Source organism: Amblyomma mixtum, chromosome 5 (genome assembly GCF_055824585.1).
Source record: "Amblyomma mixtum isolate Tamu chromosome 5, ASM5582458v1, whole genome shotgun sequence".
NCBI lineage: Eukaryota > Metazoa > Arthropoda > Arachnida > Ixodida > Ixodidae > Amblyomma > Amblyomma mixtum.
The window spans coordinates 10,404,424-10,431,798 of record NC_143016.1 but is presented as its reverse complement, the minus strand read 5'-3'; the positions used below and the strand labels follow the sequence as shown (position 1 = coordinate 10,431,798).

At 50.4% G+C, this 27,375-nt stretch overlaps 1 protein-coding gene across 26 annotated transcripts in view; it reads right to left on the bottom strand.

The window, feature by feature from the left end:
* The window catches only part of LOC149341301 (uncharacterized), a 309,449-nt gene that overhangs the window by 50,486 nt on the left and 231,588 nt on the right, over window positions 1-27,375 (bottom strand). For 9 of the 26 annotated variants that reach the window (XR_016282906.1, XR_016282911.1, XR_016282908.1 and 6 more), the window contains 2 exons: window positions 4,123-4,204; window positions 2,478-2,604 (listed from right to left, as the gene is read on the bottom strand). Coding sequence is in view for 12 of the 26 variants with exons in the window: in XM_089543337.1 (XP_089399463.1) it covers window positions 2,478-2,604; window positions 4,123-4,204 (209 nt within the window). In the remaining 14 variants the exon portion in view is untranslated. Of the gene's footprint in view, window positions 1-2,477; window positions 2,605-4,122; window positions 4,205-24,919; window positions 25,082-27,375 lie in introns of all 26 variants that reach the window. The other 17 variants (XR_016282905.1, XR_016282903.1, XR_016282904.1 and 14 more) reach the window with 3 other exon arrangements.

Below are 27,375 nucleotides of genomic sequence, written 5' to 3'. Positions count from 1 at the left end.
GCAAAGCGGGCGCCTTGTTTGCGGCTGAAGAAAGCTATCCTTTCAACAGCCTCAGATAACTCACTGTAACTTGCCGGATCCTCTTTCAAAGCCAACCAAACATAGATTTGGCTGATTTTATTTTTGTCACGTTGCAGTCTGCTATGTTCAAGTGTTCATGCACGAAGGTGTAAATGGAATGTCCTGGATGAATTGAGGAAAACTGCACACTTTGTAATCAGATTAAAGACATTCACATCAACAAAAAGGGGAAAGGTTGGAAACTTTTTCAAGATAGACCAGAAGCTGGAATATTGTCGGGATGTAAATTCTGTACAGAGAGCCTACCATCCCAGGTGCATATCGAGCAGTCAGTTCTTTCTTGAAAATCTCTTGCACCTTCGATACCGGCAGGAATCAGCTCGACGGACGCTTTGCCAGCATTCCCAGGGTTCGTCGTTAACGCCGCCTGTGCGCGGAAGAAACACAACACCCAGGGCGCTTCCTCCTACAATGCGCACGAACAATTGAACTACCAGCGCGGTAGCAGAAAGTGGAACACACATGGAGCAAGCAAAGCCTGCACCACTTGTGACGTCTGAACGGTGCGCCAAAAAACCTCGGATTTCGCGGAGCTCTCAGAGTCCCCTGAGCTCCGAATCTCTAGGGTCCCATTCTCCAGAACCTTTCTCTCAGTTTTCGTTTTCGGAAAGAAATCCCTCGGAGGCGCTCTTTAAAACGCCGCCAATGGCGCCCGCTCCCTCTGCACCACCACGTAACGCCTCCCGTTCCCATAAAAGCTGGATTAGCGTTGGGACTTCGGGATTAATCTGAAACGGGCGTACTGTATCCATCTTCCCGCTTCTTTGCTGTCCTGCCGCCAGAGGCAGCAGCAATTCTTCCTCTCTCAAGCCCTCGCGCGCATGCACGCAAACCGCTGCGCAAGTTAACACAGATTTGAAGGCAGGCCATAGTTTCGATGCTTATGCTCCTATTTCGTTTATCACACGAGACGCGGCACTATTCTTGGATTTCGGCACCATTCCCTTAAGTTCTGTTGTTTCGCTCTGAAAAGGGATAAATTTTGCTTTTTTCTTTAGGTACCTTTACGCTTACATATTAGAGGGACAAAAGCAGGTTTACTTTGTCCTTTCTGCTTAATGCTTTCTGATCTCACGAGTGGTGCGCGAACCGGGTTAATTGTCTAGACGCATGGAAACAGGGAAGACGTAAGGATAGGGTTGTCGTCGGCCTCTCAGTGCCGCTTACAGATGACGGCACATACCGGCAAGAGAGCGTTAGAATAAAGCAACATTTCGTTAAAAATTAAGCAGCCTAAACACTCCAATGAACTGTGCTGAATGCCTTGTAAGGATTCTGCAGTTTGAAAAGCTCATCGTGAGATTTTCGGTAAAACAGCCGAGTGCGCGGCAGGCTGCTTTATGCAGTGCATCTGAGCCTGTTGTTCTGCTGACGTACATTGGCCTTTGGACCTGTATTGTTCAGTGGCGCAGTTATTGCGATTATTTTGTGTCCGTGTGAAGCCGCATACGTTTGTCATCATGGATTCGTGCACTGCCGCAGTGAAAACACCAAACGTCCCAAAGCAAACTATGCTGAACAATGAGAGAATCATTATCAACAGGCGCGTACCTAAAGGCTACGGCGAGGTTTCAAAGCGCGCTGCCTCATACAATAATCAATGCAAATATGACTCCATGCATAACAGTACGACGATGCTATTTGTTTAAGGAAGCGTTACAGTGAGAGCCCCATGGTACGAAGTGTGTGGGCGCGAAGTTGCGGATCTTGTCACGCAGAAGGTTTGCGGGCAACGTCCCGAGCGCATTCCTCCTGTCTTCAACCCGCCGTACGTTTACGGATTCGGATCTCTCGACTACGTACTGCAGTGCAAACACGCCGCTCCCACTCGGCTCTATCCCCGGCATTCTGGAAAAGCCACGCCGTCGCTAGCATTTTTATCCTCACTGCTCTGCTCTGCCCCATACTTCGCGCGCAACGCCGCTAGACGCGTGCGGCACCACATGATCGTGCCGATGGACGGATGGAAGATAGGAGCGCCCAGCTTGAAACGGAGTGGTGGCAGTTGCCACTATATTTTTCCATTTATATTCCAGTTCCATTATATTTCTTTATGGTTTGTGTGGGTTTAACGTCCCAAAGCCACTAAGGCTATGAGAGACGGCATAGGGAAGAACTCCGGATAATTCGATCACCCGGGATTCCTTAACGTGCACTGACATCGTACAGTACACGGGCCTCTAGAATTTCGCCGCCATCGAAATTCGGCCGCCATGGCCGGGATCGAACCCGCGTCTTTCGGGTCAGCAGGCGAGTGTCATAACCACTGAGCCACCACGGCGGCTTTTACTCTCGTGCGTGGCAAGTCGTAGTATCAATGAGGTGACACTACAACTAAACGTTGACTACCATTACCTAGTTCTGTCTTCAAAAAATTTCTAGTGTAAAATACTCACCTAGATACTCGCCGATTGCACAAAGTGAGCAGACTCCACGGAACGTGCGTATCGTGCGGGCATTCTAATTGTAAGTATCCTGCCTTCCACTCTTTACCGCTCTGCATGTTTTTCGTGCCGTAACGCCCTGCCGTGAGACAAACATAATGTCTTCTTGCATATATTTTAAGGCATAATGAATTTAACGACTTCTCTACGAAGTTTCTGTCTGCCGACGTTGAACAGAAATTTCGGAAAGTGCCCTCACTTTCACCACAATAATAAATAGAAGAAATGCACAAGGATGATCGTAATTGCGCCGATTTCAGGGATTATGCTAACGCTATAAAAACGTGCAATTTCTAACCTCGTAATCATAATAGCCTTATTTGTCGTCATCATCATCAGCCTGACTAAGCCCACTATAGGACATAGGCCTCTCCAATATCTTTATAGTTCCACCATATCAGCGCAAGCTTCTTAATCTCATCCGTACATCTAACTTACTGCCGTCCCTCCTACGGTTACCAACCTTAATTGTAAGTGAGAATTAAGATGTGGTACCATTTCAGGGGTCAAGAGAAAGTTTTCAGCGTCCGCACCTTGTGATCTTAGTAATGAGTAGTTTCCGACGCAAAGCATGTGTTATAGCAGCAAGTCGTTAAGAGGACTGTAACTGCATATCAGGAGTTTTGGACAAAAGTCGATGAGCTCATAGGATGTACTGCTGGCCATGTTAGCCTGCTGCACAATAACTGATAAAGGGCAGCTGGAAAAGGGCAGCGTTTATTGGATAGACATGGGAGAGGTTTTTGCCCTGCAGTGGGCGTAGTCAGGCTAATGGCGATGATGATACTAACTGAATAAAACGAGATCCCAAAGTGAACTTTCCGATTCCCATCAAAAAGAGGTAGAAGGTAAAAGTTGCAGCAATTTTGGGAACTCAGTGCACTTTGAAGCAGCCGTCTTCCTTTTTTCTTCTGCTGAATGGCGAAATCGGGTATCGTGATTGAAGTTATTTGCCGATGAGTAGCCGCTGTCGGAATTCCCTGACGGGGCTGAGCCCGTGTGGACTCACCCACGCTTTCCCTCTATTGCGTCACTATAATTTCAATAATAGCTGCTCCCGAATTCGCCTTTTCCATCTACCTTCAAGCTCCGTTGCAGGGTAGAAGGATGTATCCAATTTGCATTTCGACAGGAACCTAATAAGCCCCATTCCGTGGCGGAAAGTTGTAAAATAATTTCGAGGCCCTCTACGCCGATATATACATATATATGAGCGAGTGGGCAGAGAGCGCTCCATTCTCAGAGCGCGGATTCCTATGGCGGCAAAATGTATAGGGTGTCTTCCAATAGGATCGGACATGGCAAGAGAAAACTGAAATAAAAATCCAAGAAACGACCGTGCATGCTCTTTCTAAAACGACGGCTTCGTCGTAACCGCGGCTTCCTCGAGCGCCAGTTTACCCAGAAGCTCTGCCGCGCGGTCTGATAATGGTAATCGGTTTCGAGGGGAAAGACCTCATGTGCCCCGGTAACGAGATAGAAGGTTCGTTTGCATGCGAACGGCTCGCGCAATCCACACGTTTTTTTTTTCTTTGCGTGCGTGTGTGTGCGCGTGCATGCGTGCGTGGAACAGTTTAGGCGCACGGAAACGACTTACTTCGAACGTTTCTTCTTTCGGCAGGGGGCCTTGTATGAAGGGTGTTCGCCGCTTTGGTCCTCAGTTGTATCCAAGTTGCGGCCTGTTGTGTGACAGAAAAATTGGGAACTCATCAGCAGCTCACTGAATACTTACGCATACGCTGGCTTCGTCAACAAGGAGACAAGAAGGCGAATGTGGAACAACAGAAGAAGACTACAGAAGGCGGGCGTTCAACACGTTCGTGTGGAACACTCGGCAGACGTGGGAAACAGTTCGACGATGATGCAACAATAGCGCAAAAGGAACACGAGGGATGAAAAGGAAACGACGCAGACAAGCGTCGTTTCCTTTCCGTCCCTCGTGTTCCTTTTGCGCTATTGTTACATCGTGAACGTTCTCGAACTTGCCCAACATTCGGCTTTGCTTACAGTTCGACAACTTTAAAGCCCTTACTGCTTACACTACTATAAGAAAAAAACTGACCGGCAACTATCATGCGGTGTAGGATTATAAGTTATAAGTGGTACTCAAAGAAAATAGTTCTCTTTGAACCTGTTGTGTTGCCCTTTTGCAAATGCTGTTACAGCAGATGGTCGTCTAAAGTGCCTCTTACACGTGGATTTAAGCATAGTTTGTCTGAATTCAGCCGCTACAAAGCCAACGAATTCTAGTATTCATCTATATTACCCTAGCAAACTTTTATCTTCGTGGCAAGCATGTATTTTATGGAAATGAAGTGATGAAAATTTGATCAATGTTCTGTAGAAATTATTCGATCACGCTGCCTGACATATAACGCTCAACATTTATGAGTGTTGTTTAACGCGTATTGGTTTTCTCTTTATAAATTTCTTAACATAATGCCGCGGTCTCAACGAGTAGATTCACTCGGTTTGCTGGATATTTGTGAAGGCTTCTAGATCCTCTTAATGCATCAATTAGGCCGACTATGGTAAGTAAGTTTTTCCAGTTATATCTCGTGATTTAAATAACCAACAAATATATGTGGGCCTAGAACGCCCTCAGAAAGCCTGAAAATGTTGGATTCTGCAAATTCATTTAATATGTAATTATGAAAGATAATAGTTTCAGCAACCGGCGAAATTTTAAGGCTGTGCATGATGCTTGTTGATAACAAGTATATGCCATCTCTAAGTAGTAATTTATGCAAGACAACCATGCTTAGAAATGGGAGTGTGAGTCTGCCTTTTGCGCACGTGGTAGCGTCTCGCAAATTCATGCTATTACCAGGCAGTAATTCTGATTGGTTTTATGGGGTTTAACGTCCCAAAGCGACTAAGGCTATGAGAGACGCATGAGAGAGTAATTCTGACAGCGCTTTCTTAGTATTTTGCCGCCTCGGTGATTTCCTTCATTGCCACACATGTAGGTCATTGTCAGTGCCGCAGTTTCAGCCTAGTCGGACTGTGTGCAAGGGCGACGTCACTGCGCCTTCCGTCTTGCATTGCTTCCTGGGTTCCCTTGAACGCAAGATCTGCGACTGTTTTACTCTTGGCCACAAAATCGGGACTTCAAGAAAAAAAGGTGCTACTTATTTTAATGGGTGCACACATTGTCAGTACCATTCAGACTGCCGCGCTCAACACCCGCATCTGTACAGAGCCCGAAACTTAGCGGATGAATTAAAGACACTTTCAAGCATGGAGAAGCCACTATACTACTGTGAAACCAAGTTCTTTGCATGTACTCAAAAAAAAAAAGCTAATGGGCTTTGCACAATGTGTGGAATGGTATCAGTCCGAAGAGGAGTTCAGCATGTCCAACATTCTTTGAGAGAAATTTTGGATACCGAAATATTGTAAGGTATTGTTAGCAAAATATTGAAGGCAATGGTCTATTCTTCCGATGTGTAGAGAAATCTTTCTTTTAGAACGTTTCCATCACTCGCATTGAGCAGTTACGACTGCCATAGAAAACCAAAGAGTAACACTTTTGACGACAGCAAAAATGTAAATACCAAAAAAATGCAAGCCTGCCGACAGGAGGTCATCGGGTATATTGATTTCTGTAGACACATTTCACAATATATAAAAAAATCCGTTCATAAACAGGTTCCTGTTCAAAAATGCTTTTGTCCAGAATTGTTGAGTATGAGGGAGCTGCACTGCTTTAAAGGCCGTAGTCAAACATCGCAAATTCATATGCACTGGCTTATATGCTCTCAAGGAGGCCGAGTAAACTGATTTAGGGCGCTCAGGCAGAGCGCATAATTTAATTTCTCTCCACGCGAAGCGAAATCTTTGAAGAGCAGGCAGGAAATTTAGTGCTAGGGCTAGTTCCTTAAGCGCCGGAAGGCAAGCGTGAACAACTGCTTACAAACGTTCCAGCACCGGTCTGGGATAGCACATTAAGAAAGAAGTACTTATTCTGGTCTTTCCGACGTTCATTTTTATAATTCTGTGAGACAGAGTGCTCCAGGAGTCTGGTGCAGTGATCATATTTGACAGGACTTTGGAGTTTCAAAATTCGCTCACGAAAACACTGGAGTCTGGAGGCCTCTCTTCCGAATGAAAATAGCCGTTACAGTTACGTTGTTTATAAACCTATGCTGGTTTTTGCGTGTACGCACCGAGGGGTTATGCTGCGGGAGGTTGATTGTGAGGGATTTATCTTCAAGCTGAGAAAGCACACGGCACACTGGTCAAGCTGCCATATTGTTTTGCATAAAAATGCAGGTCTAATGAATAGAATGGAGAGGACGTTTGGAACAAGGTTAGCATCCGCCATCTCGTGGCGGTTTATTACGCCAAAAACATCTACTAACATCGAATGACATAGTGTACAATCTGGTACCGGTATTTAAGCTCTGCGATATGCTAAAGTATGTGATGGTTGTGCAGTTTAGACGTTAATATACAGCAAACCTATATTCGATATTTCACAAGGCTGAAGACTTTTATTCGATTTCCACTTGAAAACATTGTTTTTAGAGAATAACTGAGACAGGAATTTGTACAAATTTGATTCGAAGAATGTGCTTTTAGAAGGTATCTATGCCCGGAAATTTCGCAAGGGTCACAGGTGACATAACTTTGATGAAAGTGTAACAATGATTCGCAGTGTTCATTTCATAATTCATAAGAATTCACATTACATGGCGATGAGCATGAAGACTAAACGTGGCAGTGTGTCGCGTCCACGATAACCTTTTGGACTCAGCTACAAAGCTTCCGGGGTCTTCTGGAGGATTTATTGGCTCTCAGAGTTATAATAAAGCGTCGTTCAGAGGCGGACTTTCGAACCAACCGCTGTTAAAAGAGTGCGAACAAATATTGTAAGCTACGATATGCAGATCCTTTTACTTTACTTTTTACTAGGTTCACGCAAGCTGCCGAGCGCTGTGCAACGCGTGGGTTTTTGAGAGTGGTCATTTTCAACAATAATCCTTGAGCGATCCACCCTCGCGTGTTCTATATACTCATGAAGTCTCGATTTTCAGCCTCAGCCACTCTAGCACACTCACAACGAAAAAAGAACAAATTACAGCATGAAATCAGGAGCATCAGAAGGCAGATAATTTCTCAATAGCCATTTCCTGAAGGCCGGTAGATGCTAGACGTCCATTCACTCACTTTGCTAGGAAAACACAAGCTTACCACCATTCATGTTAAGCTGCCTTGTAAGACACATGGCATATGAATTAATCTTTGGTGATTTCTTTTATCCCGTCTTCTAAAAACAGTTTCAATCATTTCACGCGGATCTCGCATGTGGTACTGTTCCAGCCAAACAGAGTACTCTCGGACAGCGTTTGAGGCCGATTTTCGCCTGTTAAGAATTATTCACGTAATGCTGCCGCTTACGCGTTTCCGATAAGAATGCGAAAGGCAGTTGGCGAAATAAATGAGGAGAATGGCGGAGTTAGGTACAGCAGAAAAGTTTCTAAGCCCACTTACTTTCTCTTCTCGTCTTGAAAAAAAAAAGAGTTCGATAGAAATATGCGTAACAGGAGGAAAGAAATACAACAGAAAGCAGGTCGGAGGCGTACGCTTTAGTCGAGCGGCCGGAACCGAGGCGTTTTCGTCTTCCTAGTCGAAGCCGATGTCGTCCGAGTCGAAGCCATCATCGTCTGAGCGCTCAAGTTGCGTTGAAGGGGGAAAGAAAGAAAGGCTACAGCTGGGGATGCTGCAACAGCACCACCAGACGGGGTCAGTTGGAGGACACCGGCACAGCCCCAAACAAGAGAAAGCTAGGCGCAACTAGCTGCTGGCCGGTCGGAAACGAATCGATACGTGTTAGATTTCGCTGATCATAGACAGGACAAAACAGAGCTCGAATGGAGGCCCTGGAAAGTTTTTCGCGATGAAGCAGCGCGCGAGACGGCGCATAAATCAGGTCCAATTTATAAGGCCGAGATTAGGGAGCGTCACTGGCGGGAAGGCGGGCGCCTCGTTTCCATCGTCTAGTTGCAGTAGCGCATTGCACCTGTCATCGGCACCTCTGTCTGCCTGCATCCTCTGTGTACGACCTCCTCCTCCAATTTTTCTCTACAGAAAACGCATCTGAGCAGTTTCCTCATTGCCCGTATATCTCGCATGTTCAGCCTCTTTTTCTGTATTTGGATTTGTGTGCTTCTGTCGCTTCTGGCGAAGCTCCCCGCGGAAGGAAAAGCTAATATATTTCAAATCAAATCGAGGCGACTGGCTACGACTGGCGATGCTCCGCATTCTTATAGCATTAGCAACCTTTTTCACTCGTCTTTCTCTCCTTGCCATCGACTCCGCGAAGTAAAATGTCTCGAGTGGACTCCTTAAGTTTTATCCATCCTTTTCTTTTGTTAATCGATGCTGCACTACTGACGCTGCGCAGCTTTTTTCTTTTGCTGCAACTTTCTTCCTTCTTATAGGCTAGAAAACAGAGCGGTTAATAGGTAACAGTAGACAAAAACAATATATTCAGAAAGGGTTCGAAAAACTAGTTTATCGACGCTCCTTCACCACAGCAAACGCATGGCCACCCTCGTCGTCCGCACGGCTGTTGAAAGGAATGTAATAAGAAGTCAGCACAAATACCGGGCGAAAAAGCTGATTGTGTAGTGTGCCAACTGTGACAGGTTCCGCTACCGTCATGCGCCGACACTGCGCTGCGCCTGACGACGACGAAGTTATGCGCCGACACTACGCTGCGCCTGACGACGACGAAGTTCCCCCGCTCTCTTGGTGCTGGCTACGCCCGTCTACGCTGCCAGACCCTGCACAGCGGTTCGGTCTCTTGACGACGCCTAATAAACGCACCCCTACAATTGGTGGAGCTGCTGGGTTCGTCCCCTACCAACCTGGAACTCCGGAGCCGTACGCTGCCGCCTGTGTCAACCATGCCAAATGAGACTGCCCCAACACCGGGGGCCAGTTCAACCACCGTCATTTGTTCTGGCGCCATCCGGCAGCGTGACCCTGCCCTCTTCAGTGGCACTGCCGACCAAGATGTTGACGACTGGTTGTCATCGTATGAGCGAGTGAGCAGCTACAACAAATGCGATGACACTATCAAGCTGAGTAACGTCATCTTTTATCTCACGGACGTGGCGAACCTCTGGTTTCGAAACCATGAGGCGGACCTACCCACTTGGCCCGTATTTAAGAAGAGTTTTGCGGAAGTATTCGGCCGCCCTGCGGTGCGCAAGCTCCGTGCCGAACAGCGCTTACGGGACCGCGCTCAACACACCAACGAGACCTTCACAAGTTACATTGAGGACATCGTTGACCTCTGCAAACGTGTCAACGCCGCCATGCCAGAAGCGGACAAGATCCACCACATCCTCAAAGGCATCGCTGACGACGCATTTCAGATGCTCCTCGCGAAAAATCCTACCACCGTCAGTGAGGTTATTAAGCTTTGCCAGAGCTACGACGAGCTCCGCAAGCAGCGCGCTTCCACACGGCGTGCCGGTGTCTGCGACGAGGCCCTCTCTGCACTGGCCCTGGGCGGTACTTCTCCTGAGGACTCCCCTCTTCTCAACCACATCAAAGCCTTCGTTCGTGAAGAGGTCGCTCGCCAGCTGTCCCTCATATCACATTTTCAAGACCCCGCCCGCCAAGTTCCTGACTCGACCCCGTCTTTGGCTCCTACCATTCGCCGTGTCGTGCAAGACCAAGTCGCTGACCTGCTACCGTCAAGCCCTGTGCTCCCGCCTGTGACAGCCCCCCTGACGTACGCCCAAGCAGTGGCCAGGCCACGACATACGCCGGCACCCGATTCCTACCAGGCCGCCCCTTCTTTCCGTCCGCCGCCGCCGTCTGAGCCCCCGTCTCAAGCTCCGTTCTCAAGAGTTCGCCCACATCCTACGAATCCCTGGCGTACTGCGGACAACCGACCCATCTGTTACGCCTGTGGTCGGCCCGGCCATGTCGCGCGGCTTTGCCGCCAGCGCCTTCCGCCTTCTCGACCTGATCTGCGCTCCTACCCGTACGATGCCGAACTATCCTCGCCGAGAAGTCCTCCTGGTCCCCCCTTTGTTTCCCCTGATCGCCAAATTTACACCACTCGCCGATCGCCTTCCCCTCGACGCCGTTCCCCTTCTCCGATGCTGCGACATTCTAGCTCCGCACTTGAGGGAAACTAACAGCCGCAGTTCCGGGGGCAAGAACTGCGCTTGTTTCGAACTCCTCAAGTCCTCCGTGTCGTCCCGCTAATGTAATCGTAGTGTTCGTGGAAGGTGCCAAGGTTCTCGCCCTCGTCGACACGGGCGCTGCAGTATCTGTTATAAGTGAAGCTCTCTGCCGCCGACTCCGCAAAGTGACAACCCACTTTCTGACTTTTCGCTTCGCACCGCCTCATCACAGCGCATTCATCCCTCAGCCGCATGTACGGCCCGTGTCCTCATCCAAGATGTTTTGTACATCATCGAGTTTATTGTGCTGTCTCACTGCTCACACGACATCATCCTGGGATGTAACTTCCTTTCGACCCATCGTGCCGTTATTGACTGCGCTCGAGCTGAAATCGCTTTTTCTCCGCTGTGTGACGCTCCCTTTTGCGACGTACCTACGCAGTCTGCCAAACTTGTGGTCGCGACTGATACCGACATTCCTCCGTTTTCTGCTGCCCTCGTACCCCTCTCCTGTGCCGGCGTCACTCATTCAACTGTTTTCTTCACGCCTTCCGAAACCGCTTCCCGCCATCCCTGCCTCCTGCTTCCCTTTGCTGTTCTGACGATCGACCATGGACAAAGTGCAATTTACGTCTCGAACCCATCTTCGTGCCCGTCAGCAGTGCTCCGAGGTGAATGCCTCGGGCGTATTGAAGAACTTGATTCCTGCCTTCCCTACTTTATTCTTGATACAACCGCTTCCTTCGATGTCGATGTGCTCAGCTCCTGTGATGTTAAGAATGATCCACCGCCCTCCGACGTCTTCCACCGTGCCATTGACGCTGACCTCCCACCCGCGCTACGTGATCAACTCGTCGCCCTCCTCCAGCGCTTCAGGTCTTCTTTCGATCTTCCTCAGACTGCCTTGGGCCGTACGTCTGTCGTTGCGCACACCGTCGACACCGGTACACACGCCCCTCTTCGCCAGCGCCCCTATCGTGTCTCGGCTTCTGAGAGCCGCGTCATTTCTGATCACGTGGACGACATGCTCCGTCGGGGTGTCATACAGCCCTCTCACAGTCCCTGGGCGTCTCCTGTTGTGTTGGTAAAAAAGAAAGATGGTTCCATCAGGTTCTGTGTTGATTACCGCCGGCTCAACAACATCACACGCAAGGACGTCTATCCCCTGCCACGAATCGATGACGCCCTGGACTGCTTGCAGGGAGCTGAGTATTTCTCCTCGCTGGATTTGAAGTCAGGTTACTGGCAGGTGCCCATGGCTGACACTGATCGCTCAAAAACTGCCTTCATAACACCTGACGGCTTATGTGAGTTCAACGTCATGCCGTTTGGCCTTTGCAACGCCCCGGCAACTTTCGAACGCCTGATGGACACCATCCTTAGTGGACTCAACTGGGAGAGTTGTCTTTGCTATCTCGATGACATCGTCGTCTTTTCTGTGGACTTTTCATCTCATCTAATCCGCCTGGAGCGCGTTCTGACTTGTCTTACTGACGCTGGGCTCCAGATGAATTTGAAAAAGTGCCGCTTTGCTGCCCGCCAACTCACCATTTTAGGACATGTAGTCTCTAAAGACGGCATTCTTCCGGACCCCGCCAAACTTCGTGCGGTTGCCGAATTTCCGAAGCCCACCTCACTGAAGCAGCTCCGTAGTTTCGTTGGCCTTTGCTCGTACTTCCGTCGCTTCATCTTAAATTTCGCCTCGATCATCGCTCCTCTGACCCAGCTACTCGCAGGCAGCTCCAACCTCTCCGCTTGGACGCCTGCTTGCGATGACGCCTTCGACACCTTGCGCCGCCTTTTGGTTTCGCCTCCTATCCTGCGCCACTTTGACCCGACTGCGCCTACTGAGATCCACACTGACGCCAGCGGTATTGGACTGGGTGCCGTTCTCACCCAACGCAAACCTGGCTTCCGTGAATATGTGGTCGCCTACGCCAGTCGCACCTTGAGCAAAGCGGAGGCCAACTATTCTGTTACCGAACGAGAATGTTTGGCCATCATTTGGGCCATTGGAAAATTTCGTCCCTATGTCTACGGTCGCCCGTTCTGTATAGTAACCGACCACCATGCCCTGTGCTGGCTGGCCTCTCTCAAAGACCCGTCAGGCCGCCTCGCTCGCTGGGCTCTGCGATTGCAGGAGTATGACATTCATGTCATTTACCGCTCCGGCCTCAAGCATAATGACGCGGACGCTCTTTCCCGCTCGCCGCTACCTAGTGCTTCATCGCCTGCTCCTGTGTCTGCTTACGACTTGTCCTCGCCACTGCCGACATGTCAACCGAGCAGCAGAAAGACCCTTGGATCGCCACTCTTATTAACTTCCTTTCGAGTCCTACGACTGATAATTCGTCCCGTTCTCTCTTACGTCAAGCCCGTCACTTTTCTATTCGGGACGGTCTCCTCTACCGTCGCAATTACCTGTTCGACGGACGCAAATGGCTCCTAGTGATCCCCCGCCATCTACGCACCGACATTTGCGCCGCTTTTCATGCGGACCCACAGTGTGCCCACGGCGGCGTGTTGAAAACCTACGCGCGTCTGCGTCTTCGATTCTACTGGCGTGGCATGTACCGCTTTGTTCGCCACTTTGTGCGATCTTGCCCATCCTGTCAACGGCGTAAATGTCCGCCTCACACCTCGCCTGCTCCACTGCAGCCGTTACCCTGCCCTGCCCGCCCGTTTGACCGCGTTGGCATAGACCTCTACGGCCCCCTCCCTCCCACTCCCGCTGGTCACCGCTGGATTATCGTGGCCGTGGATCATCTCACACGTTATGCTGAAACGTCTCCATTACCATCTGCCTCCGCCCGCGACGTGGCTTCCTTTCTTCTAAAGAACCTGATTCTTCGCCATGGTGCTCCTCAAGAACTGCTCAGCGACCGTGGACGCGTATTCCTGTCTGACGCTCTTCAGACCCTCCTCAAGGAATGCCGCATTATCCATCGAACCGCTTCGTCTTACCACCCTCAGACCAACGGCCTGACCGAGCGTTTCAACCGAACCCTCAGTGACATGCTGTCCATGTACGTCGACGCCAACCACTCCAACTGGGACCAAGTTCTTCCCTTCGTCACCTACGCATATAACACTGCGACACAAACCACCACTGGATTCTCTCCCTTCTTTCTTCTGTACGGCCGCGAGCCCCCCTGCACGATGGATACTCTTCTTCGCTACCGACCCGACATTTCCGAGTCCACGCCACTGTCCGACGCTGCCAGGTACGCCGAAGAATGCCGCCAGCTTGCTCGCTCGTTTACCACGCAGACCCAGTGGCAGCAAAAACATGACCGCGACACTTCCGCGGCCTCTACCTCCTACCCTGCCGACTCCCTTGTGTGGCTCTGGGTGCCTCCCACAACTCCCGGCCTTTCGCGGAAACTGCTGCATCGGTATCATGGTCCCTACCGGGTTCTCAAGCAAACATCTCCGGTCAATTATATTGTTGAGCCTGTTGCACCCGCTGCGGACTTGCGTCGCCGTGGCCGCGAAACCGTCCACGTCGACCGACTGAAGCCGTACTACGACCCCTCTGTTCTTCCTTCCCCTTAAGACGCCAGGATGGCTCCTTTTCACCCGGGGGAAACTGTAGTGTGCCAACTGTGACAGGTTCCGCTACCGTCATGCGCCGACACTGCGCTGCGGCTGACGACGACGAAGTTATGCGCCGACACTACGCTGCGCCTGACGACGACGAAGTTCCCCCGCTCTCTTGGTGCTGGCTACGCCCGTCTACGCTGCCAGACCCTGCACAGCGGTTCGGTCTCTTGAGGACGCCTAATAAACGCACCCCTACAATTGTTAATCTCTTCCATACAATTTTTCGAGGCTAAATTTTGGTATGGGCGCATTGAACTACGTCACACTTCAGCAGTGCCTGATTAATCGAGAGCGCAAGGTTTCCTTCAGCCTAACTATGCCTGAAAGCAAAGTTTGTACGCTAATTGAATAAGAAATCTGATTCCAGCAAAGTACTTTGTAAATAAACCTACTAAGCAGCCTCTTACCAGCTGTTTCGTTTGAAGAGTGTTTATAATGTTTTTATGCTAGCTGCGGTTCGCGCGACCCTATATTTCCGAAGCTCGTTATTATTGTTTTTTACAGCAGCGCTGCTAGCCGCACCATTAGTCTTAAAAGGCAAGTGTTGCCACGTTACATTTGCCAAATTACGAGGCCATGGGAGTTTTCAGTAGCTTTTTAGAGGGACGCAGTAAAGGGCGGTTGGTGTTTAACTTTAGATTAAAAACTTCAGAATAATTAAACAGAACGGCGAGACGTGGGAGGCACGACATGCACAAACAGAGCACGCTCTCAAAGCTCTTCTTTTGGTTCGGTCTGTTGAGCTAATACCGTATTGTAATCTTTCCCGCGGGTTTAGCACCTATCATATTCTCAGGCCTATTGGTCTTAACTCTTAAACTTCCTGGTTAAAAAGAAGAAAAAAATGGTCAAATTGACGCATAGCTTGTGGATGCAATATGTCTACCAACAGAAGTTCGGCAGTTGGCAGTGGTATCACGTCATTGTGGAAGCATGGTTGGTAAAATAAACTTACCCAACACGAGGTTTACCCAAACTGACGTTTCGTTACTCGCAGCAAAACCGATGAAGCGTATGTTTACCGAAACCATCAAATTCCCTCAGAGGGTGTGTTAACTTTTTCAGAGTCCTTGGGTTCTTCGCACATGCGACGTACAACACTCGGAGATGTTTGTGAACAACCGCAAGAGTTGCTTCCTGAGTTAACTGAGACACACGCTTTTCCTCTCCTTTCGACCATTGTATATGAGTGTTTCCTTCTCGTCGAGTGATTTCTTTCCTTCCCGCACTTTTACCGTGCGCGAAACAGATGCCAATGATTAGCTCAGTTTACGTTTGCGTCAGTCGCGCATCCTATATACTCGCTCCGCGCTGCTTTCTGCAAGTGATTTGTTTGAAGAAAGAAACGTCTTGGTCGCGAAAATGCTGCGACAGTAACAGAAGCATAAGGCCACTCAAAGAAAATACGAGAGCTTAACGGCAACCCCTTCTCCGTTCCGCTGTCTCTGAAAACAAAAGGCATGTGAATGTTATGGTATGGGCTTTGCCAGTTTGATTGACTGTCACACTCCGATGCTTCTCTTCAGGAGTTGTTTTCACTCTCTTCGTTCTTGCTTTACACGTGTCAGGAATGAGCTGTCATCGCCTTGAGACAATCGCAATGTGAAGCAGATCTGCGTCTTGGTGCGAACCGTTCTCCCCGCACCACCCAATGCGCTGTCATGTGTTGACAGTCATCGCTTACGGGAGTCAAACGGCGCAATTCCTCTTTATGTCTGAGGCAGCTTGACAACCTGGCGCTGTCGCAGTTAGCGGTAGCTGGACAGTATGAGGCTAGGAAAACAAACAAAGCACAACAAATTGCAGCAGTATAGGGAGAAGAATATATAGGTGTCATAAGGTTCGGTCTCATGGATACGAAAACAGCCCGGCGAACGAAAACGACAGCCGCTGGGGTCCCGGTGTCTAATAGCCCGTGGGTGAATTGAAGCGTGAGTTCTTCGTCATCCTCTCTCCTGTTGTTCTTCTTCGCCGTTTATTCTAAGCTAAGAAGCGGTTTCTCTATTTCTGTCTATTTTATTGCGGCGGCCTTCGCTCCCTGTAGGCCGTTCGCAAGCCGCAGAGCTCCGCGGAAGCGAAGCTGCTCCAACGAGAGCGTGCTTCCTCTGCGCGACAGGACTCACCCGCTAATCCGCCGAAACCGCCACTGAGCGCCTTTTTCCTCGTTACCCCCCGCGAAGTATTTCCTTCTAAACGGGGGTCCTTCGCTGATTTGGTTTGATATTCCTTTGACGTTGCCGCGCTTGTCTATAATGGGAAGTGTTTTGTGAGGATGTGCTTGAGTGCAGTAGGTGTAGCGAAAGGAGAACACAAGGGCGAAAACAGGAAATAAGCGCCGATAGATGTTGGTGCACTATGATAAAAGGGAATCCGATATACTCAGTGCGTGGTCGTACAACATAAATGAAAAAAATAAATAAATAAAGTAACGTAAAGTTATGACGACCAGAGAGACAATTTGACTCGATACCGCCGTTCCAGATTTTTTTTTCATCTCTTGTTTTGTTAGGGTTTGTAAACAGTTGTATATTTAGACCTGAGAGGCGCGGCAGCAAGAAGCAGTGTTTAACAGATAGTTCCCGCGATATAAAAACAGGCGTCGCAGTGTCTGAAACAGCCACTTTCGTGGGGAGAAAAACGACAAGAAATGCAAGCTGAGGTCCCTTCAAGCGGAAATTAGTGTGTGTCTATTGTTTCCATTTGCATTTTCAGTATTTTTTCTGGGTCCTTCTTCCTTTTCTTCCTTCTTTCTCTATTTATTGTTTCTTCTTTCTCTGTCTTTCCTCCTGTTTTCTTGCACGACCACTGTCGTGCCGGCGCCCACATTTCGCTGGCGGGCCTGTCTAAACAAGCGCTGCGCGCTCGCCGACGCTCAAAGCAGGCCCAGACTTTCTCGGACAAGTCGCGACATGCAGCGTGACTCATCCAGCCACGCCGGCGCCGACACGGACCCTTCCTCCTTCCCTCCTCTCCGTCAGTGCGGGCTCCTCCGACGCGTCATCGGCCGTCGCCCCTCGGCCATTGGTCTAATTTGAACGGTGGCCAGTGATTGGAGGATTTGAACGGCTGACTGCCGTAACCGTTTCCAGCGGCTTTAAAAGCGGAGCCGCGCTGACCCCGAGCAGCAGACGGGCAGCAGAAGAGCCATCACGCCGGAGCTACGCTCGCCGCCGGGGCCGCCCTTCTTCTGTGTGCTAGCCCGTGGTGCTCTTGGCCCTTGTATCATGTAAAAGCCCTTGTACATACTGTACATAAAGTTCAATTGACTCACCGTCGCCTCGACCGTTTCCTGGCTCGGACACCCAGTCCCAACAGTGGTGGCAGCGGTGGGATGCCTCAGTCCCAACAGTGGCGACAAGCGGTGGGATGCCCAGTCCCCAACAGTGGATGGCAGCTGCGGGATCGACCGGCGTCAGCTACCTCGGCGCGGTGAGTGCCTGATGTTTTCCCCTCAATTCGCCAGACTGCTCTAGCACACGTGATTGTAGTTTAGAGTAGGGCTGTGTGTTGCACTGGAGAGAGCTTTGCTGTTTCGAGCCAAGTCGGAGCGCTTTGAAACGAAAGCTGGTGCAGAGGGAGTAAACGAGGCGTTTTGGAAAGAATTACTTGCGCGTGTCATACTAGTAGCGCTATAGTAGTGAACGGCAAGGGAATTCTAAGGAAAGGGCAAACTACAAGAGGCTATTGTGAGCGATGGAGAACTTCAAAGTGAAGGAACTCATCGAAATTTGTGAAGAGTTGGGCATTGATTTGGGCCCCGCAAAACGAAAGCATGCGATTCTTGAGATCATGCGGAAGGAGAATGTAACGGCTGAGGAAGCCAATGAGGCCTGGGAAGAGATCACAGAACGCCGTGAGCGCGAGGAGGCCGAAAGACGCCGTGAGCGCGAGGAGGCCGAAAGACTCCGTGAGCGCGAGGAGGCCGAAAGACGCCGTGAGCGCGAGGAGGCCGAAAGACGCCGTGAGCGCGAGGAGGCCGAAAGACGCCGTGAGCGCGAGGAGGCCGAAAGACGCCGTGAGCGCGAGGAGGCCGAAAGACGCCGTGAGCGCGAGGAGGCCGAAAGACGCCGTGAGCGCGAGGAGGCCGAAAAACGCCGTGAGCGCGAGGAGGCCGAAAAACGCCGTGAGCGCGAGGAGGCAGAAAAACAGAGGCAGCTTGAGATAAAACGGTATGCTCGCGCTAAGAAACTGATGGACCTGGAGCTTGAAGCGCATGAGACCGATTTCGAAAGATATAAAACATTGTCCGCTCTGCATGAGACCAACGGTCAGCAGCTGAGAGACAGGCCGCAGCCCTTCGTGATCGCCGAAGATATGGCGAAATATCTTGCGGAGTTCGAGCGCGTCTGCGAGAGAAAGCGCGTTGAGCGGAATGGTTGGGCACAGAAGTTGGTAGCCCTGCTTTCCAGCGAAGCGTATGACGTTGTCAAGCGCCTGTTGGACGACAGCTTGGCAGACTACGATGAGCTGAAAAGCTTCTTACTGGCGAAATATAACGTGTCACCGCTGGACCTTCGCCAAAGGTACCTGCGAGAGAATAGCACTCCATCGTTTAACGATTTTCCGTACCAGTTTAAAGCCGACATTTTAGAGTGGCTCGAAAATGCTGAAGGGTCGGAAGATCGTGACGCAGAGGTAGATGCGTAGCTGTAGAGCAGAGCTGCCAGTGCGGCACAGAGGAAGGTAGTCCGTACGTGGCAGATGTAACTGCTGCTGTAACATTGGGAATTGCCCCGCATTCGCCAACTGAGAAAACCTCTACGCCATCGGATAAGGTAGTCACAGCATCGGACGATGCACTAACAGAGGTCTCGCCCATTGAGATTGTGGCGGAGTTACCGGAAAGCGAATCTCCTAGCGTGTCGAAAGCAGGAGAAGTTGCCGAACAGGGCAGAGAGGACGTCCGTCTGGACATTAGTGAAAACGCTTGCGCCGACGCAAGCGAAGTAGATGAGGACGGCACACCGTGTTGTGCAGCGCGTTCGGCAGAGATGCAAAAACCCGAAACTTACGATCAACGGAAGCAGGCGCATGGAGAGTTTGCGGACGCTGAGTTGTGCGTTAGTGTCTCTGGCGAGGAATGCGAAACGAGTCCCGTGCTTTCGCACTGCTCTGAGCTTTACGACATTCCTGAAAGCAGCTGCAGTAGCGGGAACACCGCGACTGAGTGCAGAGCCGACCCTCATCCGAAATTGGCTGAAACGCGTCAGGAGCATGACGAGAGCTGTATACCATCACTCATGTCAGTTGAAAACGCTGGTTCGTCTGCGCCTGAAGAAACTAAGGTGCTGGACGACAGTGGAGAACAGAACCTTCCAGACGACATGGGGGCTGTAGACGTCAGCCCGTCCGAGAAAGATGAGGACGAATGTGCACTCTTAGAGGCTGACGAGGAAGAACTCAGTTTGGAGGACGCTAGTAAAGGCGCTAAAGACAGGCCTGAACTAGGTAGCACATATGAATCGGCTGACAATCAGAGTGATATTATCAGGGAACAGGAACCTAGGCGACGGAAGCAGCATGTGCTTCCTCAGGAGAAGATGAAAGGAAGGCATAAGAAAGAAAGCTGCAACCGGAAAGAAAGTAACAGCCAGTTCCGAAAAGAGAGCTATCACCACAAGGTGATAGACAAGCAGTGCTGCCGCCGAAAGGACAGTAAAGGCAAGCTCAAGAGAGAGAGCTGCCACCGAAAGACGATGAAAGGTAGGCAAAAGAAAGAGTGGTGCCTCCGAAAGATGAAAGGCAGGCATAAGAAAGACAGGCGCCGCCGAAAAGAGAGAAAGGGCAAACGCGCGAAAACGGGTTTCCACCATCGGAAGCGCCAGCGTCGCCGGCAAAATGACTTCAGTAAAGTCAGTCACGTTGTCAGCCCTGAAACTAGCGTCAGAACCAGAGCTAAAGAAATGTGCGAGGCATCACTATCGCGCAAAGCGAAGCGCGTAAGTGTGTCGCGGCACATAGGTCTGGGCAGTAGAATAAACTGCAAAAAGAAATCATACCAGAATTCGCGCGGGAAAGAGTATCCAGGGTTGAAACCGAGATACAAGAGAGCGCTGCTCAAGAAGCTCAAAATAAAGGAGCGAGGCAGGGGTGAATCTTGCCCCGAGCACAGAGAGAGCAAGAGGCGCAAAGTCACATGCTCTCATGCGGGCTCTCTCTTTCCGCTGCAGTCACGGGAGAAACCGCGCTCCCACAGAAAGCGGCACGCGCGCACAGGGAAAACGCGAGGACGGCTCAAAAAGCGAAAGATTGTACGAGGCCGCAGTGACAGGGGCAATAAAATTTGCAAGAAACCGTCTAAGCGCCCGGCCAAGCACAGTTATCGCGATGAAAAGCCGCGTGTCAGGATAACGCTATTCGGTAGGCGTGAAATCAAAAGGCCGTGTAGATACGAACCTCACATTCAGCGGAGAGGCAAAAAGGTGCGCGAGAAATTGAAGACTCGTGGGTCTCACTTGCCACCACGAACAGAGAGAAAGAAAGAACGGTCCCATCGGAAGCGTTGCGCACTCGCTATGGGACGTCGCGACTGGCGCGCGAAGCGCAAAGAAAGGGACAAGTTGCCAGTCTATGAAAGCGAATCGCTCTCGTACTGTAGCTCCCGTAGAAACTGGAAAGACAAGTACAGAGTGAAAGAAAAGCGCGTATACCGCGAAAGAGGCTGAGACATTAGCTACCGCGGTAGTAGAGACAGAAAGAAAAGCGCGTCTACCGCGAAAGAGGCAGAGACGTTAGCTACCACGGTAGTAGAGAGAGAGAGAGAAAAGCGCAGCACAGCGAAAGAGGCAGAGTCACTAGTTTCCGCTGTAGCGGGTGTCGTTTACCGCCCGTTAGAAGCGAGGAAAACGCGAACGTAGACGCACTAAGCCGTGTGTTCTAGGCAAGGCTGGCTTCGCCTCCTCGTGACTTACATTTTGTCTCTTCGCGAACAGCTGTTTTAAGTTCGCTCGTAGATCGGGGAAAAATTTATGTCCTCATTTGTGGCCTCAGCTGTGTGTTCTGGCCGAGTGATCTCAAGAGAGCGAATTTATTTTGCATTCATTTCATTCCGAGTGTTTCATGTGTTTGACACTTTGTTTGAGTTAATTACTTTCAAGTTCTCGTATCCCACATGCGTCTCTTGTAGAAGAGGGAACAAAAAGGGGACAGAAATATAGCCAGCAGAGTTTTTCGACCTTTAAGTCTGGTGTATTGACGGGTGACGGAGGGCACTTGCTCGTGTTGGGTGTTGCTTGCTGTCGGTCGGTTCTTGGCAACATGCAGAACGATCAATGACCGATGCTGAGAAGCAAGCTCTTCCGAAGGACCGAGCGAAGCTGATCCAGTCACCTGGGTGACAAAGCTGCGGAGCAGTGATCCTGTCCTGACGAGCGGGACCTGTTCACGGAAAGGAGCCTGGAGCTACCTGCGGCCGAACACCGGACGAGAACTTGAAGGAGCCTGGCGTACGAGCGCGCCCCGCATCCGAGCCACGCGGAAGTAGCTCGTCTTCGTGGCGCATTGTCTGGCGGCGGTGGTGCTGTCGTGCCGGCGCCCACATTTCGCTGGCGGGCCTGTCTAAACAAGCGCTGCGCGCTCGCCGACGCTCAAAGCAGGCCCAGACTTTCTCGGACAAGTCGCGACATGCAGCGTGACTCATCCAGCCACGCCGGCGCCGACACGGACCCTTCCTCCTTCCCTCCTCTCCGTCAGTGCGGGCTCCTCCGACGCGTCATCGGCCGTCGCCCCTCGGCCATTGGTCTAATTTGAACGGTGGCCAGTGATTGGAGGATTTGAACGGCTGACTGCCGTAACCGTTTCCAGCGGCTTTAAAAGCGGAGCCGCGCTGACCCCGAGCAGCAGACGGGCAGCAGAAGAGCCATCACGCCGGAGCTACGCTCGCCGCCGGGGTCGCCCTTCTTCTGTGTGCTAGCCCGTGGTGCTCTTGGCCCTTGTATCATGTAAAAGCCCTTGTACATACTGTACATAAAGTTCATTTGACTCACCGTCGCCTCGACCGTTTCCTGGCTCGGACACCCAGTCCCTACAGTGGTGGCAGCGGTGGGATGCCTCAGTCCCAACACCACTAAACGCGGCTGGCGAGAGCACTGTACGTGTATGAAAGCGAGCGGGAATCCAAAAAAAAAAATAATTATATTTTTTCGTCGTTTCTTTATTTCCCACTGGTAACACTTTATTCATTGCTGCAACTTTGTGAAAATTGCAATACCGCCCCATGTCCTGCCCAATAAACGGATGTTTGCCAAAGTCATACTTATACAAACCGAGTCAGCCAAATTCCTCACTAGAACCGAGCACCATAAAAAATGGAGTGCCCTAAGACTGGTCGATGGCATCATCCAAGTGCAGTGCTCGGGGAAGCCGGGAACCAGAGAATGGTAGCTTGACGAAAAGAGCCGATGACAATAGTTTCGGTTCATGGCTAAATATTATTGAAGGAAAATTAAGCTGGGAATGGTAGAGGGGGTCATCAGTCGTTCTCAAAAACTGAAATCGTGCTTCCTGAGTAAACGAAGCGACCACAGTGCTGATGTACGTGTAATCGTGAAATCGATATGATTGGCCATCTTTGCTTGCACTGGATATTGGCGTCGCTAACGAAAAAAAAAATTAAGAAACACAAAGGCCAGGACGGAAACTACGTACACCAAGCTCATAAAATTCTGCGTGTTCTTCATTTCGGTTTGCACATGAGATTGCCTGGGCCATTTGTAAGTACCAACAACGCTCAGTTATTGGGTAGAAAGGCTTCTTCTGAATGCAATTAGAAAGACTTAAAGAAGAAAAGCTCGACGAGCGAGACACGCAGGCTTTGCGAGAGTTCTGCGATAGGCGGCCGAAGTTCTGCAGCCGTGGCATATTTTCACCGTCTAAAGCTTTCAGCAGGTTTCGTTTTTTCGAGAAGGCTCGAATACTGGCTGCTTCTAAACCGTGAAAGACAAAGTATTAGCTCGGAGCTATTTGCCAACATTCACCGGACATTTACAGGCAATCGCGATTTCTCGCCCGTAAACACTTGCAATCGCCGGGTCAGCTCAAAACTAAAAGGGACCTTCGCAAAAAAAGAAAGAAAAACTAAGCTTCAAGCAGGAGTGATTGCGCCAAAACAATGACGCCACCAAAGACCACTGTGCAGCAGACTAAATGCAAAGCTCAACCGAAGGAATGGATGTGCTAGGCTCTTTAAAACTCAGCGCCATCCACAACGTGTTCCTCCAGCTAGGAAAATGTGTTTTGACCGTGACCGTGACCGGAAAATGTGTTTTGACCAGTCTTCTCCTGTAAGCGATGCGAGACACCCAGGAAAACAAAGCAAAAAAAGGTTCTCCGGAAAAAAAATAATAAATAATCATTGAGGCTGTAGCCAGCGAAATCCACGGAGGGCTCGGAGTAATTTCTCACCTAGAGCAGAGGAGGTAAAAAGGAGCTATCTTGTTTACGAAGCACAAGAGCTACGTTACAGCGTGGGTTGTGGAACGTGCTCTTTGTCAGGGGCGGGAGCAGTCACTGGCTGATGCCGGAATCCGGGTTCGAGCGTGGCGGCAATCAAAGTGTGGTTTAACGCCGTGACCTCGCTTACCGAGCCTATCAATCATTCCCACCGACAGGCATGCGAGACATCCTGCCATGAGGAGCACGAGCCTCCCCACTCTGTCCTGCAATAGCAAAACACTTCGATCCGAACACAGATGGGCGCTGCCCGCACTGTGGAGAGATCTGCGATATCTTTCACATGGTGTGGGCATGTACTCAGAATCCTCACCTTCCCCCCTCCCCCACCCCCACCCGAGAGGCATGGGAGACTGCCCTCCTCAACCGCTCCACACTGGAGTCCCAAAGGGCTCTGGTCAAGCGGGCGCGAGACGGGGCCTCGTCATGCGGTGTCCCGGACTAAGGATACCGACCATGCAGCAGGGTTATTATTATTTTTTTTTAACCCTCAAGCTCTCTTTGATTAAAGTTTTTCACCACCACCACCACCACCCCACACACCGAGTTTGCATCTTTGCCTGGCTCAGCGTCGAACCAGAGGGCACGTACTAGGGACCCAACCTAGTGTTTTTGAGGGCCGGCCCCTTAAGAGCCGGTCCACTCCCTGTAAATAAATATATCATCATCATTATTCAAAGGTAAGCTTTCCATAGAAGACAGAAGCTCCTTTGTTTCACTCCGTTGTGTCGACCATTAAATATGTTTAAGTATTCAAAATCAACATGGAGGGCAACGAGCGCAGTTTACTCGCCACGTTGTCTAGTAACACAAGATGCGCTTCGCAAATATGTAAAAGCATTGCGCATCATCTGCAGTGAATTCAGCTGCGCTTTGATAATACCGTAGGCCCTCTCTTTATCTGGAGAGATGTACGTTGCCCTCCCTTGATTGGCGAGGCAACGCGACAAAGAAAAAGGTCGGCAAGTGCTCAGTGACTGCGGTTTACAAAAAATTCAGGGGCACTTTGAGTGTCTGAAGTGCGTAGAGGCGAAAGCGTTTTCCGCACCACTTTGACTGCCTCTGTGGCACTGGTGACGCCACCACTAGGTGACGTCACACATAATTAATGACAAATTCCTAATTAATACTTCATCACTGATTAACGACTAAATTCTAATTAACTGCTAAGGAATGACGCTTAAGCTTCACCTGTTCGGAGTGGAACGCGACAATGTGTTGCAGCGCTGCCAAGGAGTCCACGGAACGCCACCACCCGTTCGGCGCGATGCCTTGACCTTTGAACGCAACGCTTTTGAGGAAAGGAAACGGAGCAGTAATTTTCCGTCGTCTCGGTGGACACCTGAACCGCACCTTAGAGGAAGGGCAGAAGTGGGAGTGAAAGAGAAAGAGTGGCCGTAATGAACAAAATGAAAATTGTATTTGAGGAAAGGAACAGGAAGAAAGAAAGAGAGAGGGAGACTGTCGGCGAGGCGATGGAATTGCGTTGGAAAGGAAATTAGGATTATTGCTCCGGGAATCAAACACTTGTCCTTTGGTTTGTGAGTCAGACACGCTAACCCATGCCAAAGAAACTTTTTTCCCCGTCACTTTTTTTGTAAGCATGGTATTTATTACACGCGTTTATATGCAGGAAAGAGCTATATCCATTGTTTTCAAAGTGATCAGCCAGTAGCCGAGCAAGTTCAATGGAAACACAGCACCACACAACTTAAACACAAGTCTTAACACACCTTAACTAAAACGGTGGCAAGGAAAGACAAGACATCGATAACGGGAACCAGTGTGATTGATAGCCACTTCCTTGGTGTCTTTCAGCTGGCCCACCATCTGGCCGAAATGTGTGGAGGAGGAGACGACAGGCTCAGCATGCCGGTCCAACATGCGCGTATTCCACAGACTGTGCAGTCCGAGCAGAAAAATCACGTCAAAGGGTTCGTGGTCACGTTGGGTGGCCATTAAGTAACGCACACTGCGAGAATTAAAAAGAGAGTCTTTCTTCAGTGTTCTTGCCACGTTTGTAGGGCTTGGTTAAAGTGGATGGATGGATGGAAACAACTTTATTACACAAAAAAAAAAAATCTTCCAGGGTGGTCCCCTACTGGTCCAGGAGTCCACGGGCTTGTGCTTCGCGTAAAGCCCGATCCACTAGCCATTTCTGGCCGGCGGGCTGAGCGGTCCGTAAAGCAGCCTCCCAGGAAGAATGAGTGGGATTGGGGATGGGGGATACTGCCTTTGGGGAAGGACATTCCCAAAGGTAATGGAAAAGTGTGGATTTGGGCACGCCACAGGTGTTACAATCAGGAGGAAAGGTGGGATGAAAGCATGAGAGGCGGTGGGGTGAAATAAAGCAGCCTGTCTGTAATTGCCGCCATGTGGCGCTGGATAAGGGCGACAAGGTACTGTGGGGTGGTGGCAGTGTCATGCGGCTGAATTTGTAAAATGTGGTAATTTGGTGATATGTAGAGAGGACCGAAGGGGCTTCTTGCGCAGGGTTGGGTGCCTGATCCTCCGGGGTCCGGGAGGAGAGTTCTCGGGCCAGCGCATGAACGCGCTCATTACCGGGGATCGAGGCATGCCCAGGGACCCACGACAGAGTAACCGTTCGGTCGAGAGAGGTGGCCGTGGTAAGAATACGGTGTGTTGCCGGAGTCGCCACGCCCTGTAGGTAGTGGCGGTACGCGGCCTGTGAATCTGTGCAAATTTCTGTTATATTTTTGTCAATGATGGAGTGGGCCAGAGCAAGTGCGATGGCGGCTCCTTCCGCCTCTGCAGGCGAATTAGTTCGAATAGTGGCAGCGGCCCCCACTGTGCCGTCTTCATAGGCTGCGACTGCCGTGAAATATCCTGGTTTAGAATTTTGTGCCGCGTCGACATAAAGGATATCGGAGCGGTTGCTGTATGTTTTCGTGTAATAGCTCGCTCGTGCCTGCCGCCTACCGTGATGGAGACTAGCACTCATATTGCGCGGTAGGGGCTTCTGATATATGTGATCCTGCGTGCGCAGAGAAATCATGTAAGGTGTAGGACTTGTTGGGGTGGGAATTGGTGGATTGAGACGTAGCTGTCGCAGTAGGCATTGTCCTGTTTCCGTGCGACTCAGGCGGACTAATTGGTTGGTGCGCTGAGCCTCTATTAATTCCATCACTGTATTGTGGGTACCAGTGGCCAGGAGACGTTTCGTGCTAACCGTCCGTGGAAGACGTAAGGCAGAGGTGACAGCCGTGCGTATTAGGATGTCTGCCTGTTGTCTTTGCCGCTGAGTGAGTATGTGGTATGGAAGGTGATATGTAATGCGGCTAATGATTAGTGGATTTGTCATATTGAGGGTCTCGCGTTCAGACAGCCCATGATTGCGTGCTGCCACCCGCCTGATAAGTGCAGCGACCTGTTTGGTCTGTCTCTGCAAGAGCTGAAGGGTGGCGGTTGCATCGAGTGTGTTGTTAATTAGAAGGCCGAGAATCTTCACCTGAGGCACAATGGGCACTGGATTCCCGTACATGTGCAGTTCAATCGGGGGGTCACTGGGGAGGGGTTTCAGCTGCAGGAGTTCCGATTTATTTGGAGAGCAACGGAGGCCTGTGTTTGCTAAATGAGTGGTGGTGATGTCTATGGCAGATTGTAGGATATCCTGGGCTGTTCCAAGG